This window comes from Triticum urartu, chromosome 6A (genome assembly GCF_056163025.1).
Source record: "Triticum urartu cultivar PI428250 chromosome 6A, HENAU_Tu73, whole genome shotgun sequence".
In the NCBI taxonomy this organism is placed as follows: Eukaryota; Viridiplantae; Streptophyta; class Magnoliopsida; order Poales; family Poaceae; genus Triticum; species Triticum urartu.
This window is the reverse complement of record NC_141878.1, coordinates 571585215-571603581: the sequence shown is the minus strand read 5'-3', so window position 1 is coordinate 571603581 and position 18367 is coordinate 571585215. Positions and strand designations below refer to the sequence as shown.

Genomic DNA, 18367 nt, shown 5'->3' with positions numbered 1-18367 from the left:
AGCGCGCCGAGACGGATCTCGCGGCCCTCCACCAAATCCCCGCACGAAAACATGATCAAAGGGATCGGAAAAATCGCAACTTCTCCAACTAGGCGCTAAGACTCCTGCCCCACGGTGGGCGCCAACTGTCGTGGTTCTAACTCTGACAGTGATGTAGGGGGGTATGTATGGAGAGGCTAGATCTCAGCTATGGAGAAGTTGTAAACACACCAGGATGTACGAGTTCAGGCCCTTCGCGGAGGAAGTAACAGCCCTACGTCTCGGTGCCCGGAGGCGGTCGATTGGATTATGTGTGTATGAATTCCAGGGGTGCGAACCCTTGCTACTGAGGAGGGGGGTGGCTTATATAGAGTTCGCCAGACCCCTCCGGCCCTCAGTAATGCAGGGTTAAAATACATTAAGACTGGGCGTTACTGGTAACGTCCCTAATAAAGTGCTATGATGACCATAAAGACTACTTAATGGCCGACTGTTTGCTTGCGGAGTGACTTTAGATCTCCTGTCAGTCGAGTGGTTGGCTTTGTGGTCGAGTGTTTTGAATCCGTCGAGTGGGATACCTTCAAGTCGATTGAAGGGTGACTTCTTCTAGGGATGTCCTTGGGTAGGGCTCTTAGGACAGGTCCATGCCCCTACCCTAGGTACACAGCTTCATCAGCGATCATTGCTGCATCCACCACCACGCTGTCGTGCTGCTGGATCTTCATCAACTTCTCCTTCCCCCTTGCTGGATCAAGAAGGAGGAGACGTCATCCGCTCCGTACGTGTGTTGAACGCGGAGGTGCCGTCCGTTCGGCACTTGGTCATCGGTGATTTGGATCACGGCGAGTACGACTCCATCATCCCCGTTCTCTTGAACGCTTCCGCTCGCGATCTACAAGGGTATGTATATGCACTCTCCTCTCGTTGCTAGTTGACTCCATAGATTGATCTTGGTGAAACGTAGAGAAATTTTTTTGTTTTCTGCAACGTTCCCCAACAGTGGCATCATGAGCTAGGTCTATGCGTAGTTACTATGCACGAGTAGAACACAAAGTAGTTGTGGGCGTCAATATTGCCAATTTGCTTGCCGTTACTAGTCTTATCTTGATTCGGCGGCATCGTGAGATGAAGCGGCCCGGACCAACCTTACACGTACGCTTACGTGAGACCGGTTCCACCGACTGACATGCACTAGTTGCATAAGGTGGCTGGCGGGTGTCTGTCTCTCCCACTTCACTCGGATCGGATTCGATGAACAGGGTCCTTATGAAGGGTAAATAGAAATTGGCAATTCACGTTGTGGTTTTGGCGTAGGTAAGAAAACGTTCTTGCTAGAACCCTATTGCAGCCACGTAAAACTTGCAACAACAATTAGAGGACGTCTAACTTGTTTTTGCAGCAAGTGTCATGTGATGTGATATGGACAAAGTTGTGATGAATGATGAATGATATATATGTGATGTATGAGATCATGTTCTTGTAATAGGAATCATGATTTGCATGTCGATGAGTATGACAACCGGCAGGAGCCATAGGAGTTGTCTTTATTTTTGTATGACCTGCGTGTCATTGAGAAACGCCATGTAAATTACTTTACTTTATTGCTAAACGTGTTAGCCATAGTAGTAGAAGTAATAGTTGGCGAGCAACTTCATGGAGACACGATGATGGAGATCATGGTGTCATGCTGGTGACAAGATGATCATGGAGCCCCAAGATGGAAATCAAAGGAGCTATATGATATTGGCCATATCATGTCACTATTATTTGATTGCATGTGATGTTTATCATGTTTTTGCATCTTGTTTACTTAGAACGACGGTAGTAAATAAGATGATCCCTCATAATAATTCCAAGAAAGTGTTCCCCCTAACTGTGCGCCGTTGCGACAGTTCGTTGTTTCGAAGCACCACGTGATGATCGGGTGTGATAGATTCCAACGTTCACAAACAACGGGTGTAAGACAGATTTACACATGCAAACACTTAGGTTGACTTGACGAGCCTAGCATGTACAGACATGGCCTCGGAACACAGAACACCGAAAGGTCGAGCATGAGTCGTATAGAAGATACGATCAACATGAAGATGTTCACCGATGTTGACTAGTCCGTCTCACGTGATGATCGGACACGGCCTGGTTGACTCGGATCATGTTATACTTAGATGACTGGAGGGATGTCTATCTGAGTGGGAGTTCATTGAATAATTTGATTAGATGAACTTAATTATCATGAACTTAGTCTAAAATCTTTACAATATGTCTTGTAGATCAAATGGCCAACGTTGTCCTCAACTTCAACGCGTTCCTAGAGAAAACCAAGCTGAAAGACGATGGCAGCAACTATACGGACTGGGTCCGGAACCTGAGGATCATCCTCATAGCTGCCAAGAAAGATTATGTCCTACGAGCACCGCTAGGTGAAGCACCTGCTTTCCCTGCAGAACAAGACGTTATGAACGCTTGGCAGACACGTGCTGATGATTACTCCCTCGTTCAGTGCGGCATGCTTTACAGCTTAGAACCGGGGCTCCAAAAGCGTTTTGAGCGACACGGAGCATATGAGATGTTCGAAGAACTGAAAATGGTTTTTCAAGCTCATGCCCGGGTCAAGAGATATGAGGTCTCCGACAAGTTCTTCAGCTGTAAGATGGAGGAAAATAGTTCTGTCAGTGAGCACATACTCAAAATGTCTGGGTTGCATAACCGCTTGACTCAGCTGGGGCAACAGGGGCGCGAGGGAGCGGGCGACCCGCGGGCGGAGGGAGCTAGGGCGTCGTCCGATTTTTTGTTCGCTGGTTAATCTACGAAATTTGTTTAGGACGAAAAGAAACCAGTGGAGGTGGGACGAAAATTGACCGGCGGAGACTACCAACTGCTCTATTAGGAGTAGAGATTCATTTATACATTTGCATCACACTACCGCATGATACTGATCCACTACACACGGACGTTTGAACCCACGATGAGAATGAGCCGATGTTACCCATTGGGACATTGATCTGGCCCACAATTTCAAGGCCGATGGATGGGAGCAACTAGTTAACGAGCGCTCCTTCGGAAGCCTCGCAACGATCAGCGCCACTTGGCGCGCTCTCAACCATTCGCCACGTGTCGCGCTCTGGACGCTCTCTTCGGATTTTTTTTTAAATTTTTCCACACACGTTTTCGGCTTTTTAAATGGTTTTTTTTCAGGGTTTTTTCCGATGTTTTGGTTTTCCTCCTGTCTTTCTTAGCTTTTCGACCAAAAAATTTCGAAAAAAAAATTTTGCGTGAAAAAACGCATTTTCTTTTTTTTCCTTTTCGCAAAAGTCACGGTTTTTCTTCCGCGAGAGGCACGGTTGTGCTTTATCGAGAGTCACGGCCGTGCCTTTCGGAAACGAAAAAAATGCGTTTTCTGTTTTTTTTTCTTTTGCGAGAGTTACGGTTTTTCTTCCGCGAGAGGCACGGTTGTGCTTTTGCAAGAGTCACGGCCATGCCTTTCGGAAAGGGAAAAACAAAACACATTTTCTGTTTTTTTTTTCTTTCGTGAGAGTCACGGTTTTGCTTCCGCGAGAGGCATGGTTGTGCTTACGGGGAAGTCACGGCCGTGCCTCTCGGAAAGGGAAAAAATACGCGTTTTCTGTTTTTTTTCACGAGAGTCACGGTTTTACTTCCGCGAGAGGCACGGTTGTGCTTTCGCGAGAGTCACCGTCATGTCTCTCGAAAACAGAAAAAAACATGTTTTCTGTTTTTTTTCCTTTCACGAGAGTCATGGTTTTGCTTCCACGAGAGGCACGGTTGTGATTTCGTGAGAGGCACGGGTGTGCCTCTTTCGGAAAGGGAAAAAAACTGTGCCCTCGGTTCGGTTTTTTGCCCGGTTTTTTTCGTCTGGTTTTTTCGTGAAAAAAAAAAGTTTGTTAAAACCTATCAACATGGGATCTAGTTTTAAAGATCTCGACGCTAGGAATCCAATGGTGAAAACGGTTCGAGATTTGGACACACGGTTTAAGAGATAAAACATTTTGAATAAGCGGATCTACGAAAAAAGGGAAAACTCCCAGGTTGCGACAAGTGGCGCGCTGCATGTGCGCCACTTGTCGCGACCTGGAAAAGTGAAGTGTTCTTTGCAACGAGTACTCCTTAATTAGTGATTTCGCCGATGGATCTTCGGGGTTGGCTTCATAGGAAAATTAGGCCAGGTGAGCGAGTCACCATCGACCCATCGGGACAAGCGGGTCGACCAAAATTTAGGGCCTCTTTGATTCACAGGATTCTAAAAACATGGGAATAGGAAAATATATGATTGCAATGTAATGCTCATCTCAATCTTATTTTAATTTTTTTGATTGCCTCTAGGAAAAACAAAGAATTCTTTCAAAAAGATCTGAGTGGATGCTAAAAATCCTATGAGAAGAAGTACAAAGAAATCCTTAGAAAAAAATTCTATAGGATTCAATCCTATGAATCAAATAACCAACATAGAAAAAATTCCTAAGGATTCTATATAATCCTCCAAAATTCCTATAAAAATCCTTTGAATCAAATGAGCCCTTAGTTGCTCGAGGCTGTAATCTGCCGTTACAGTGCACATGCCTTTGCAAGGTTGTTTGTTACCATTGTACTTATGTAAATTTGCATACTTTTGACTCAAAACTGCTTTTGTTTGAGAGTTACAAATACGACACCTTATGATGCAAACGATTCATGGTAGAAATAGTAAGGGAGCTGCATATGTTTATTTTTTCTTTGAAAAAATAAATTATAAATATCTTAACTTACTAAACATCCCTACAGCTAAATGATACTAGTTGAAATCATGTTATTTGTAAATGATTGTTGTTCTTGTACAATTTAGTATTAAATTGGGTCGGACCATGTTTCTCAATGAGACATGAGACCACTCAGCATTTGACCATTGGGCCGGCTCCATGTCTGTGAACAGAATAGAGGGGTCATCAGGGACCAGGTCCTGGCCAAAGCGGGCCGGCCCATTCCCATCCTGAGTTTGAACCCCTTCATGAATGGATTTAGCACTCATGTCAAATCATGGCCAGGTCCATCACTCAGAACTTTGTTCAGTTTACTCGCTTATTTTGTTTGATGTTGCATTATAGTTTCTGCTTATTTTGTTTGATGTTGCATTATAGTCTCTGTCCATTTTGCTTGCTTGTTTTGTTTGATGGGTGGCTCCATGGTTGGGTGGGGCAAGCCGAAAGACATCACGTCGTCCATCTGTGAGATCTCAAATGCCAAGAAGGATATTTCTGTCTGAGACGGCCATTGATCATGTACTCTGGATCTCTAGCATGACTTTTCTTCGGGCATTATAGTGCAACACATCACCGAATTCCAGGGGTGCAACTTAGGGAGGACGTTGAAGATGACTACTCTTGGAATTTCACCTCCTCGGGATCGTACTCGATATTGTCAGCGTACCCTGTACAGCTTGGGTACACCAACAACTCAAATATGAAAAAGGCTGTTTGGAGTACTTGGGCACCACCAAAGAATGAATTCTTTGCATGGTTAACCCTCCATGGTCATGTGTGGATGGCCGACCGGTTGCACTGGAGGGGATGGCCGAACTGTAATCTTTGTCAATTGTGTAAAAGAGAATCGAAGATTGCCGCGCACATCCTTTTCAAGTGCAGATTTTCTCGGAGCATTTGGGAAGACCTCCGGCATGGCTTGGCCCTACTGACATTCATATGGAACATTGCCATACTTCAATACCGGCTTGGAATGGTGGAGCTCTCTGCCATTGCTAATGGTCACACGAGGAAGGGGATGGCATCGCTTTTATTGTTTGCTTCATGGGAGCTTTGGAATGAGCGAAACGCTCGGGTTTTAGGAATGTTGCTTCATGCCTAGTGTAATTGTGTGTAAGATCAAAGATGTGTCCTCCCAATGGGTTGTTGAGGGAGCGAAACATTTGAGCTCAACTTTACCGCGAGAGTAGGAACTTTGGACAGCTCGGTCTGTTTCTTGTAATTATTTCCAAACTCTTCTTAATAAAATGTTGGGCTGTGTGTGTATGTGTGTGTGCGGCCCAAAGGCCCACTAGTGTACATATATGTACCCTGCTCTGTAGCTAGCAATGTGAGAAGGAATCCAGAAATTTCCACACAACTCTTCATGGTATCAGAGCGGGTGCGGCTACTGTAACCCCCGTCGCCGCCGGCGGCGAGAGGGACGGTGGAGGTCAGGAGGGGAGAGAAGAGCAGCGTCCTGGGGTGGTCTGGGATCTGAGAGGCAAGCTGCTGGTTGAGACAGAAGAAGGCAGCTCGTGGAAGAAGGCAGAGAAGGGGAATCCGGAGGGAGCTGCTTGGGGTAGATTTGGTCGCCTGTGACAGTGAAAAAGCAGAGACTGCTTGCTGTGTACAGAAGAGAGGTGTACTGCAAGACTGGGAGGCCTTGTCTGGTACCTTGTTGTGCTTGTTGCTCCAGTACTACAAGGTGAGTCTTGTATTGAGGCTTGTACTGCGGTTTGCCTGTGTATTTGAGTGCTGCTGTAGCAATGGGGGAAAATCAAGGACTCCAGCAAGTGCTTGAGAAGTTGGCACAACTTCTCACAGAGAAGACCGGAGGCGGATCGCCCTCTGGTAGAGAGATGATATCTCATGCTGAAACTGTGCAGAAGATAGAATTGATGCCGAATGATATTAAGTTAGAGGGGGTAAGAAATTACTTAAGTTGGTCACGAAGGGCTTTGCTGATCCTAAAGACAAAGGGGTTAGAGAGCTTTGTTGAAGGAGAATCGACTGAGCCAGTGGGCAAGGCGAGTGCAGAATGGAGGAATTGGAATACCACCAATTCATTGGTGGTGGCATGGATGTTAAATTCCCTGTCTCCGAGCATTGCTGCAACTGTTGAGACAATCTCAAATGCCGCTGAGGTATGGAAAACTCTGTCGAAGCTATACTCTGGGAAAGGGAATGTGATGTTGATGGTGGAGACACAAGAGAGAGTTAGTGATCTGAGACAGGGGGAGCACACTGTAATGGAGTATGTTGCTGAGCTGCAGCGATTATGGGCTGATCTAGATCACTTCGACCCTCTCGAGTTGCCACATGCAGATTGCATATCTACTGTTAAGAAGTGGATTGAACGTAGGCGAGTGATCCAATTCCTCAAGGGTTTGAACTCAGAATTTGAGGGAAGACGCGCTACTATGTTCCATCAACCCTCTCTCCCCACTTTGGAGGAAGCTATAGCAGCAATTGCACAAGAGGAGGTCAGACTGAAGGTGATGAAGAACAATATAACAACTCCATCTCGTCCTGCCTTCATAGTAAGGAACAGTGAGACCAGGGAGTGTTTCAACTGTGGTGAGACAGGGCACTTGAGTCGTGATTGTCATGCCCCGCGCGGGGCTACCCGTGGAAGAGGGAGAGGAAATGGCCGAGGTGGAACAAGAGGAGGCAAAGGTCGAGGATATAGGATTGGTCACAAAGCAAATGTGGCGGTCCATGAAGATGAATCCTCTGACAAAGTTGAGTTCTCTGTAAAAGAGTTAGAAGAGTTGAGGAAGTTGAAAAGGAAGATGGAGAATGCGGGGAATAAAGGCCAAGGAGACATCACATTTGGTGATTTTGCTCACTTTGCTTATGCCAATGAAGGTAATTGTGCCCACACATCTACTTCCTCACTAGTATCACAACCAGATTGGATCCTTGATTCAGGTGCATCTAAACATGTTGCGGGCACATCGAATGAGTTTGAGTCATATACTCAACATCCACCCACACATAAGGAAACTATCCAAACAGTCGATGGCACCTCACAGCCCGTTAAAGGTGTCGGCACAATACAATGCACACCACTTATTAAACTTTCATCGGTTTTGCATGTTCCTGCTTTTCCGGTCAATCTTGTGTCAATGAGTGCTTTGATAGACGATTTGGATTGTCGAATAATAGTTGACCGGAAAATATGTATAATTCAGGAGAGGCGAACAGGGAGGAGGCTTGGGACCGCAACCAGGCATAATGGGCTATGGTACATGGATCGTGAGGATACAAACACCGCAACGTCTACCGTGTTAGCAGTGATGATAGGAGAGAAAGAAGCTACTGTGATACTTCTACATTGTAGAATGGGACATATGTCTTTTGATAAAATGAGCAAAGTATATCCTGATGTAATGTGTGGGGTGGATAAGAGTAAGCTTTTGTGTGACGCTTGTGAGTTTGGCAAACACACAAGGAAGTCTTATGTAAATAGGGGGATTAGGAGTATATCTCCCTTTGTGCTTGTTCATTCAGATGTGTGGACATGTCCTGTTATCTCTGTTAGTGGAATGAAGTACTTTGTTACATTTATTGATTGTTACTCTCGCATGACATGGGTGTACCTTATGAGGCACAAGGATGAGGTGTTCAAATGTTTTCTGGATTTTTATGCCTATGTGAAGAATCAGTTCAACACACAAGTTCAAATGATCCGGACAGATAATGGGACAGAGTATGTGAATAAGGAATTTGGTGCTTTTCTATCAGCACAAGGTATATTGCATCAAACCTCTTGTCCAGACACACCTCCTCAGAATGGAGTGGCAGAAAGGAAAAATCGCCACATCTTAGAGGTGGCTCGGTCATTGATGTACACGATGAACGTGCCAAAATTCTTATGGAGTGAGGCTGTGATGACAGCTACATATCTCATTAATCGCATGCCATCAAGAGTGATTGGAATGAAGTCTCCATGCGAAATGCTACTAGGTGAGAACAAATTAGTGGTTCCACCCAAGGTTTTTGGATGCACTTGTTTCGTTAGGGATCATAGACCCTCAGTGGGGAAGCTAGATCCACGTGCAATGAAGTGCATCTTTATTGGATACCCATCGGGACAGAAAGGCTACAAGTGTTGGAGCCCGAGCGAGCGACGCACATTTGTGAGCATGGATGTGACGTTCAGAGAATCTGAGCCATATTATGGTGAGAGGACTGACCTTAGCTCATTATTTGATCTCGAACCCCCTAATGTTGATGGTGATGGTCGAGAGGGGGGACATGAATCAAGTAGCGAGGAGGGTGAAGAAGCAAGGAGGTCAAAGGTAGTAATTGGTTCCATTCCATGTCTGGTGAATGAACCAACAAGTGAGCAAGCATGGAGACGAGTAAATGAAGAAAAAAATCTACAGGTGTATACGAGGAGAAACCAAAGGAAGGTGCTCGTAGAACAGCAACAACCTGTAGAGCATGTTGAGTTGCAACACTTAGAGCAGCAGGTACAATCGGTAGAACAAGAAGGACCTGAAATAGGTGATATTGTCAATTCCACTCCATCAACAACTGATACACCATGCAACACACCCACTCCATCTGGGAAAGATAGCTCTCTTGAGTTGCCAATTGCTTTGCGGAAGCCAACTCGCATCAAGGCCGGAAAGCCCCCATCAAGGTATGGCTTTGAGCATGACATAAGCAATTATGTATCTTATGAATCTTTGTCCCCTGCATATAGAGCTTTTGTTTCATCACTACAATCAGTGGAAATTCCAAAAGACTGGAAAACCGCAAAGCAAGATCCAAAGTGGCATGATGCTATGATTGAGGAATTGAATGCCCTTGAAAAAAATAGAACTTGGGAACTTGTACATCTTCCTGAGGGAAAGAAGGCTGTTAGTTGTAAATGGATATACACAGTGAAGCAGAATCCAGAAGGGAAAATCGAAAGGTACAAGGCAAGACTAGTTGCTAGAGGATATAGTCAAACATATGGGATTGACTATGATGAGACTTTTGCACCGGTGGCAAAGATGAGCACGGTGAGGATCCTAATCTCTTGCGCGACTAATTTTGGGTGGCCTTTACATCAGTTAGATGTTAAAAATGCTTTCTTGCATGGCGACCTACATGAAGAGGTGTACATGGAGATTCCGCCTGGTTTCTCCACTCCTAGGACCGCCGGAAAGGTGTGCAGATTGAGAAAGTCACTATATGGGCTCAAGCAGTCACCACGAGCGTGGTTTGACAGATTTAGGCATGCGGTATGTCATATGGGGTATAAGCAATGCAATGGTGATCACACGGTGTTCTATCGGCACGCAGAGCGTAGGATTACAATCCTCGCAGTATATGTGGATGATATCATAATCACAGGAGATGATGACATAGAGATATTGCGATTGAAGAAGAACCTAAGCAAGGAATTTGAGGTGAAAGATCTTGGCCACCTTAGATACTTCCTAGGCATTGAAATTGCAAGGTCTCCAAAAGGGATAGTTCTCTCTCAAAGAAAGTATGTTCTGGACTTACTTAGTGACACAGGTATGCTTGGATGTCGGGCTGCATCAACACCTATTGATCAAAACCACAAGCTTTCTGCGCAGTCAGGAGAACCAGTGGATAGGGAGAATTATCAAAGGCTTGTTGGGCGACTCTTATACTTATGCCACACAAGACCTGACATTTCCTATGCTGTGAGTGTGGTAAGCAGATACATGCATGATCCTAGGAGTGGCGATCTAGATGCAGTACACCATATCTTGCGATATCTAAAAGGTAGTCCAGGGAAGGGGCTATGGTTTAAGAAGAATGGCCATTTAAATGTAGATGGTTATAGTGATGCTGATTGGGCGAGCTGTCTTGATGATAGAAGATCTACTTCCGGATATTGTGTGTTTGTTGGAGGGAACCTTGTGTCATGGAGAAGCAAGAAGCAATCAGTTGTATCAAGATCGACGGCTGAAGCGGAATACAGGGCTATGTCATTAGGCCTGAGTGAAATGTTGTGGGTAAGAAATCTTCTAACAGAACTGAAAGTGATGAGAAGGGGCCTTGTGAAGGTGTGGTGTGATAATAAATCAGCTATCAACATAGCCAACAACCCAGTCCAGCATGATAGAACAAAACATGTGGAGATTGATCGCTTCTTTATTAAAGAGAAGTTAGATGAGGGTATAATAGAATTAAATTATGTAAGCTCAGGGAACCAAGTAGCAGATAGTCTAACTAAGGGTTTAGGTGTCAAAGAATGTAATTTAGCATGTAACAAAATGGGAATGATAGATATCTATCATCCATCTTGAGGGGGAGTGTTGGGCTGTGTGTGTATGTGTGTGTGCGGCCCAAAGGCCCACTAGTGTACATATATGTACCCTGCTCTGTAGCTAGCAATGTGAGAAGGAATCCAGAAATTTCCACACAACTCTTCATAAAAAAATTGAGGCAAAGTTTTTGCCTCCGTTTCAAAAAAATGTTTCCCTCTAATGCAGACGGGCCTGGCCCGAGTTATTTTCATTGCAACAAAACATCTGAGCCCAACTGCCATCAGCAGACAGTTCTGAAAATGATCTCTACTCCTAATGGAGCAGTTGGTAGTCTCCGCTGGTCAATTTTCGTTCCACCTCTGCTGGGTTTTTTTCGTTCTAAAAAATTTTATGAAATTTCGTAGGTTAACCAGGGACAACTATGACTAGCGAACAAAAAATCGGACGACGTCCTAGCCTCCCTCGCACGAAAAAAAACCCTCCTCTCGATCCACCCCTGGTGCTGCCCCCATCTCTCGCTCCGCCGCCGCCGCCGCCCCTGCTTCCCTCCCGCTCAGCCACCTCCACCGCTCCCACCCTTCTCCCCATTGTCGGATCCGCTTGCTCATCAAGGTTACGTGACGAAGCTCCACGTCCGCGAAGCGTACGTGCTCGTCAAGGAAGCGGCTCCCGGATCTGAGATCGCGCGGCCATGACGAAAAGGGCTCGAGGTGGCCGCCGAAGACCAAGCCGTTCACGCAAGCCCTGGACACGATCCTCCCGACGCATGCACTCCTCGCGTCCTCGCGCACCAAGGCTAGGCGGCGGATCTCCACGTCTGCGACGCGCTCGTGGTCGTCAAGGAAGGGGCTCCCGATCGAATCTGCGTTCATGCGGCTTGTGTGCCATGGCCGCCATGGCAATCCATGGCCGACAAGAGGGGACCCTCGGTCTCCATCACCCACCCCAGGCCGGTTTCTACAGTAAGGGCTATGGGGCTGGGCAGGTTAGGCGGATGGACAGTGTGGGAGCTCCACGACCTGAAGGAGTGGGTGGTGTGAGAGCTGTGGGAGGCCGCCAAGGCCCTCACCGTGCGCCGCGCCGCTGTCAGGACGTACGCTTTGTGGTGGCGCTGGACAGGGACGTCCGCCACCCTTCCTCAAGCCCACCATGGTCCGCATCCCCTCCCCACCCCACCTACTCGGTTCTCTCTTTTCCCAATCTCCCTGTCTGGTTATATTGTTTTCTCCCAGGCTAATTTCAGAAAAGTAGATCTTAATTCGGAGCAAAATCATGGGCTATTTGGAGGCCTGTACTTATTTGGTCGGACAAGCTATATGGATTTGCAGTGAGCTAATTGAATTTCTAGATGTTGCCGAAGGAGTTAATCTTCATACATCTTTTGTGTCCACTGGAAGAAGTAGTAAATGTCATCTGTATTAATCTTGCCATAGGATTTTCATTCTAAAGAACATGTGTGGCAGGGGGTTCTTCTCGGCTGCCTCGGAGGCTCGGGCACAACACTACTTTCATGGACTTTCCCCTCCTGCTCTTTGAGTTGTACTGTATATTGTTTACTACTGCTATGAGCTGGAAAAATAATGACATCTGTGTATAGAGATCGGATTAATAATGGTCTCCTTCTGTACTAATTTTTTGCAACACTGTCCATCCGCATTGGGTTCAGTGTTCGTGGCTGTCACATTATGAATCTTTATGAGACACGATAGTTTGTTGTTAAATTTTTAACCTTTTCTATTTGAGATAGATAGATATATATATATATATATATATATATATATATATATATATATATATATTACAATCTTCAATGGGCAGCTCCAGGTTAGATCTGGAGTGAGGTGATAGGGGCAGCAAGCAACAATAGGGAACCAAAAGGATCTCTTGTATGAAGATTCGCAGGTTTTGTTCAGCTCCTGCAGATTTCGGAATCAGGTAATTGAAATATTTAATTTCGTGCAGGAAGGCCATAAGCATGAGTGACATCGTTAAGTAAGTAGATAATCAGGTTTTTGCCTTTGAGCTGGGCTACACTCAGTAAAAGAGCCTTCTATTTAAAAAAATGTGTTACACATGTTCCAGTATATTCCTCTGTTTGGAATATAGAGAAAAGAGCTTTATGCTGAGAATCTACTTGTTTTAGAAGAAACTTCTGTTCATAACTACTTTTTTGCGGGATGTTAACAACTATTTTGAAATAAAAGGTGTTCTAATAAAATAACTCCTCTCAAGATTATATGAAGGACGGACTGCCATTCTAGAACATATGTTATGTTGCTAATTGGCAGTGCTTTCAGAAGTAACTTTTATTTAGGACATTAACTGTCAAGGTGACTCATCATTTAGTGGGAACCAACTATTTTACACCTTATCGAAGAATTGATCTGGGTAGATTGCAAGTGCATAAGTGTTTGTAAATTTTGTCGTTTGTATAGTTGAATAAGAAAATCTATCAACTTAGGATTGGTTTTGCTTGCAGGAATTGGCAATAGCCTATTACAGTAATGCTTGTTTGCATTCAGCTTTAATTTCTGAGAGGTTTATTAATGAAGGTCCAAACATATTAGCATATCTGGATGAGATGTCAATATGAAATGATACTAAGGCATAACATCAAATTTTCTTCATGTTATATATATTCTGATATATATTCCCAGAGAATATTTGTGTTTTACACTTTTACTTGGCATTAGTTTGGAGAAGTACTGTAAAATTGAAATGTTGCTTCGTTTAGTCATTGTAACTACTGCACTGAATACTAGAAAAAAATGTGACACAGAAATATTAGCTTAGGTTGAGGAGATGAAATTTTATTTTGTCCCCTGTTACACTTCAACTTGTAAGTTTTGACTAGATTGTAGCATTGGTAAAGAAGTCCCAGGGTCGTTGTGCAAAGCTATTTATAGTGAATAATGCAGCCCAACTTGCAGCTTCAGTAACTGGTGGTGTTATTACTAAATGTGTTTTGTGCAGGTTTCATGCTCTCCTATTTGTGATCTATGGGATTTGCCCTTGATCTATTCGATACAACGACTAGAACCACGCTCCAGCCGCCTATCGCAGGTCCTTTCGCCGCCGCTGATCTATTCGCTATATCGACGGAAACCACGCCCTGGCCGCCATCACGGATCCCTTTGCCGGCGCCGAGATCCTAGACGTGCCGCCGCCGAGCGCTTGTCGCTCGCCCCTGCCCGTCTCTCCCTCCTCGGCGTTGGCTGCTTCGAGTCCTTCAGACAGTGTGCCCCAGTCGCGCTCCCGGTCTTCCTCTGCTGCGACCTCCTCCTGGGCGCCTCGGCCACGGCTGACCTCTTCTCCTTCGCCGATCTCCTCGCGTCCGCCGCCGCTGCCCGGGGAGCACGCCGATCGCAGGTCGTCCTGGAGGTCACGGCTAGGGAGTTCGTCCCCAAGATGTCGCAGGAGGCTGTGGCGCAGATGGGCCAAGAGGAGCAGGGGCACCTTGCACTTGCCGGTCCAGCAGCTCGTTAGCGCTGAGAGGATCTCCAAGTGCAACTTGCATAATTCCGTCTGGCTACTCGAGCAGGTTCGCCGTTCTTGTTGTTCTTGCGTGTCAAGACTCTTGGCTGCAGACTTGCAGGTATCAAGTATGAGTCAATGCTTAATTTTTGTCACGTTTCATACTCACCACTGTTATTTCTAGCATCCAACATACATGAATTGAATAGACCAACGGCATTACATGTTTCATAGGCATGTTTCTAAATGCTAATTAGCAGTTCTCAGTTTTGCAGATACACTATGATTGCAGCGGGTGTTGGAAGAAATCATCCGATGGTCGTGAGTGACCGAAGGAAGTGCTTTGTATTTGGTGACTGCTGGGGACGAGTTCACTAAGGAGTGGTTGACTCCCTCTCCTGTTGCTTTTTTTATGGTTGATAGATGACACAACTAGAAGTGCAGCAAATACAAGTTATATTGTCACCTGTTCTTAGAATCTACCTGTTTGGGTGATAATGAAACCAATAAAAATATTTATGACATGAGCATACATAACTTATATTGTTTAGGACGATGGGGCAGTTCTGACAATTTATGGGAATTTGACCATATGGGAAACTCATTTTCCCACTGTGTTCTTACACTGCTGTTATTTTTGTGTTGTCCCTGACTCCGTGTTGTTCCAAATTTGGTGCAGGGACTAAGGTGTCGCCACTCCCCTGCCTTGTTACTAAAGCAACTAATGTTGTTTGTGGTGCCGACTTCACTATCTAATTGTCATCGGTTGAGGGATCTTCCGTACTGTAAGGCCTTCCTGAAACTATTAAACTTAAAGATTAGCACGTTTTTTTTCTCTTTCAGATAAAGCAAGCTTTGATCATCTTCTCATGATAACAACTTTAGATTATTATCTGCTTTGGCTGTAATTAGTGGGGTTTTTCCTTCGTCATTTCTTTTAAGATGTATTTAGTTCTTCTGTGCTATTCAGTACATCAGGACTTCCTCAGTATGGCCAACTTGGTCATGGAAGCGAATCAGGTTGGTTGCTACTATGTTAACACACGACACCTACTAAATTTGCCACGCTGGAGGCGGGGAAACCTAGACCTATGCTAATTGATTTAATTAATTATTATTATTCGTTAGGCGTCTGAACAGGCAGCTGAGCGTTGGACATGGCCTTATGCCTCCGAATAATATGTTCATACCCCATAAGTTCTTTGAAATATTAATACATCCAGTTCAGTACTATTTTCCATATTTTAACTTTACATACTGTTTTTTTATTATCTGCTGTTCATTATAAGTACCAGTCAAAAAACTGTTAATTATAAGTGCATAGCATAGCCCTATATTTATTATATTCAGTGACCTTTTTTATGAAAATCATTGCTACGAGTCACCATTTTATATTTGGTGCTCATACCCTAAACCTTTTGTATTTGCAAGATCACTCCTTAATGCTAAGAGGGGAGAGATGATTTTAGGGATATTTTTGTCAAAGGAGAACATTGACAAAAACATTGAATACAAGGAGCTTGCAACCATGATGGAATGGTACAACGGCAGTGATATGATTTGTGCATTGTTTTTTAACACAAACTAATATGTAGATACTAGGAATATGGCTGAATTACTAAATGTTGTTACTTTCTTTTTTGCATCCAGAATCTTTGCGTGGCAGCCTGCTTACCGCCCAGATAGTGAGCCCCTGAGCTCCTGAAGAAAGGACAGTTGAAGGAGATGGTAAAGTTACTTATAAATGTCTTGCTTCTTAAGCATTTTACCATTTATTGAAGATGTAGTGTTTTTTAATCGTTGCTAAGCCAATTATGAACAAACACTTTGTGTTAAACATCTTGTAATTCTTGTCCAACGATATACATTATTTGATGCCTCAAGAAAGAAGCGAACACAAAGGATCCTACGCCAAAGAATGAAGAGGCCGAGGAAGTGATGGAAGGGGGTGCGTGGAGGACATGTGCATGGCGGAAGCTGGCGTGATGGCTGCGAAGGTCAAAGGAGAGAAGGCTCGCACTAGACTCATTTTGGAGTCTCTGGACAGGCACATCGCGCATCAACCTTGGGTGATTTAAGTGAGGGTGGTTCTATATTTTCCTCCCTCTTATTTCTGTCAATGACTAAAGATAGATGATTAGGGAAATTTTTATTGATTGCCATGGATTACTGGAAATTTTCACCGAGGTAAAACAAAGGTGATATCTTGAGGATCTAATGCTTTGAATTGTCTAACAACGCGCTTAATGATGATCTCTATTATTAAAGAGGGAGCGTGTACGTAGTTGTTCGTTCCCTACTTCACTTTGCTTCCGCCTCCCATCATGTAATTTATTTGCTGAAATCTGTATTCAATGATGCTCTTGTGTCTAATACTTAGCCCTGTTTTTAATGCATAGGCTATCCCAGGAAATTCTGTGCTCTGAACATGGGTTTAAACAATCCTGTACTTTTCATTTGTTTCACCAAATTGGTGAGTATTATATATTCTAAGTATTCAGTTGCCTGCAAAATAATTATATAACAGATATCTAATTCCAGGTTGACATATAATTTACACCTAAATTGAGAAAAAAATTAGTTTTGTTGCTTACTGCAAATATTAAATTTATTTGGACTTCCTTAGTTTTGTCTTTGGTTTTCATGCCATAGAACTAACTGAACCGGTGATAGATTGTTAAAATGGCATCAGGGTTGCTATTTCAACAAAACCAAGTATTTTTCGTAACTCAGGTAGTTGTTGTTTTCTCTTTGGAGACTCTAGATCATGACATAAGTGAGGCGTCTTCAATCATGTTTATGGATTTCTAAACTGTCAGGTTGTTGTGAACTCGCCATCCTGAGTTTTTTACTCTCTCTGCTATGGTGTTACAGTTATAGAGGTCTTGCCGACAACTTAGATTGATGTGTTTTGTCGACTACCTTTTTTTAGCAGAATAACTGTTGGGTAGCCCCAACAGTAATTGTTGATACTGTCGGCTTAATGGATGGTAAAGTGATCTATTGCTATTTTGCATTTGATTCATTTGCAAATTAGTACTCCCTCCAGTCCTTTTTACTCTGCATATAAGAATTGTCCGAAGTCAAACTTCATAAAGTTTGGCCATAATTATATGGAAAAATATCAACATCAACAATACTAATGTTACATGATATGAAAATTAGAGTCATGACGCATCTAATGATATTGATTTCACATTGTGAATGTTGGTATTTTTTTCTATAAAGTTGGTCAAACATTACGAGGCTTGACTTCAGACAAATCTTATATGCGAACTAAAAAGGAGTACTAACTGATAAAAGATGCATATTACATGAATCCATGAAATTTAGTACTTAACCATGTCATTGATCGATAGATTAAGATAACTTGTATAGAAAAAATTAAATATTCCTGAAGAGAAAATGCCTCTACATGTTCTCCTTCAGTGTGTTGCAGAAAAACCATCCATACACCATCTTTGTGTGTGTATATATATAAACATTTCCCCTATTCTACAAAACATTTATAGTACTATATATTTCAGGTTGGATGAATCCTATCGAGACTTGACATGGATTGAAAATGCCCTCCTATCAAGGGGACATCAAATACCGAGGGAAAATCTGTCTCAAATAATAGGATATAGTTGTTTTGTTGCAGTACAACTTTCTTTCATTTTCATCCTTTCTTTGATGCAGATAGTATGAGGACAGAGATTACAGAAGACCTGACAATAAATTATTTATTAGATTTGGAAAAGTAATCTGATAAGTAAGGGCATCTAAAGCGCTTCCCCTAAAATTTAAGTCCTCAAAAGACCCTCCAAATTCTACTCAAATTTTGAGGAGTTAAAGGTTGTTACACCCACTTAACTCTCTATAAGTTCTAGGAGGGAGTGGACGAGGAATGTCGGAAGACTTTTAAAGTTAGGGATGATGAGAATGCCTATGGCAAAA

At 43.7% G+C, this 18367-nt stretch overlaps 1 protein-coding gene across 1 annotated transcript; it reads left to right on the top strand.

Annotated features, from left to right (window-relative positions):
- Window positions 1-6245: 6245 nt before the first annotated feature.
- On the top strand, window positions 6246-14440 carry LOC147966448 (uncharacterized). Its single transcript, XM_087530833.1, has 3 exons — window positions 6246-7750; window positions 8813-9952; window positions 13928-14440. The coding sequence occupies exons 1-3, from the start codon at window positions 6479-6481 to the stop codon at window positions 14438-14440; spliced, it is 2925 nt and encodes a 974-aa protein (XP_087386959.1). The 5' UTR covers window positions 6246-6478.
- The last annotated feature ends 3927 nt before the right edge of the window (window positions 14441-18367 follow it).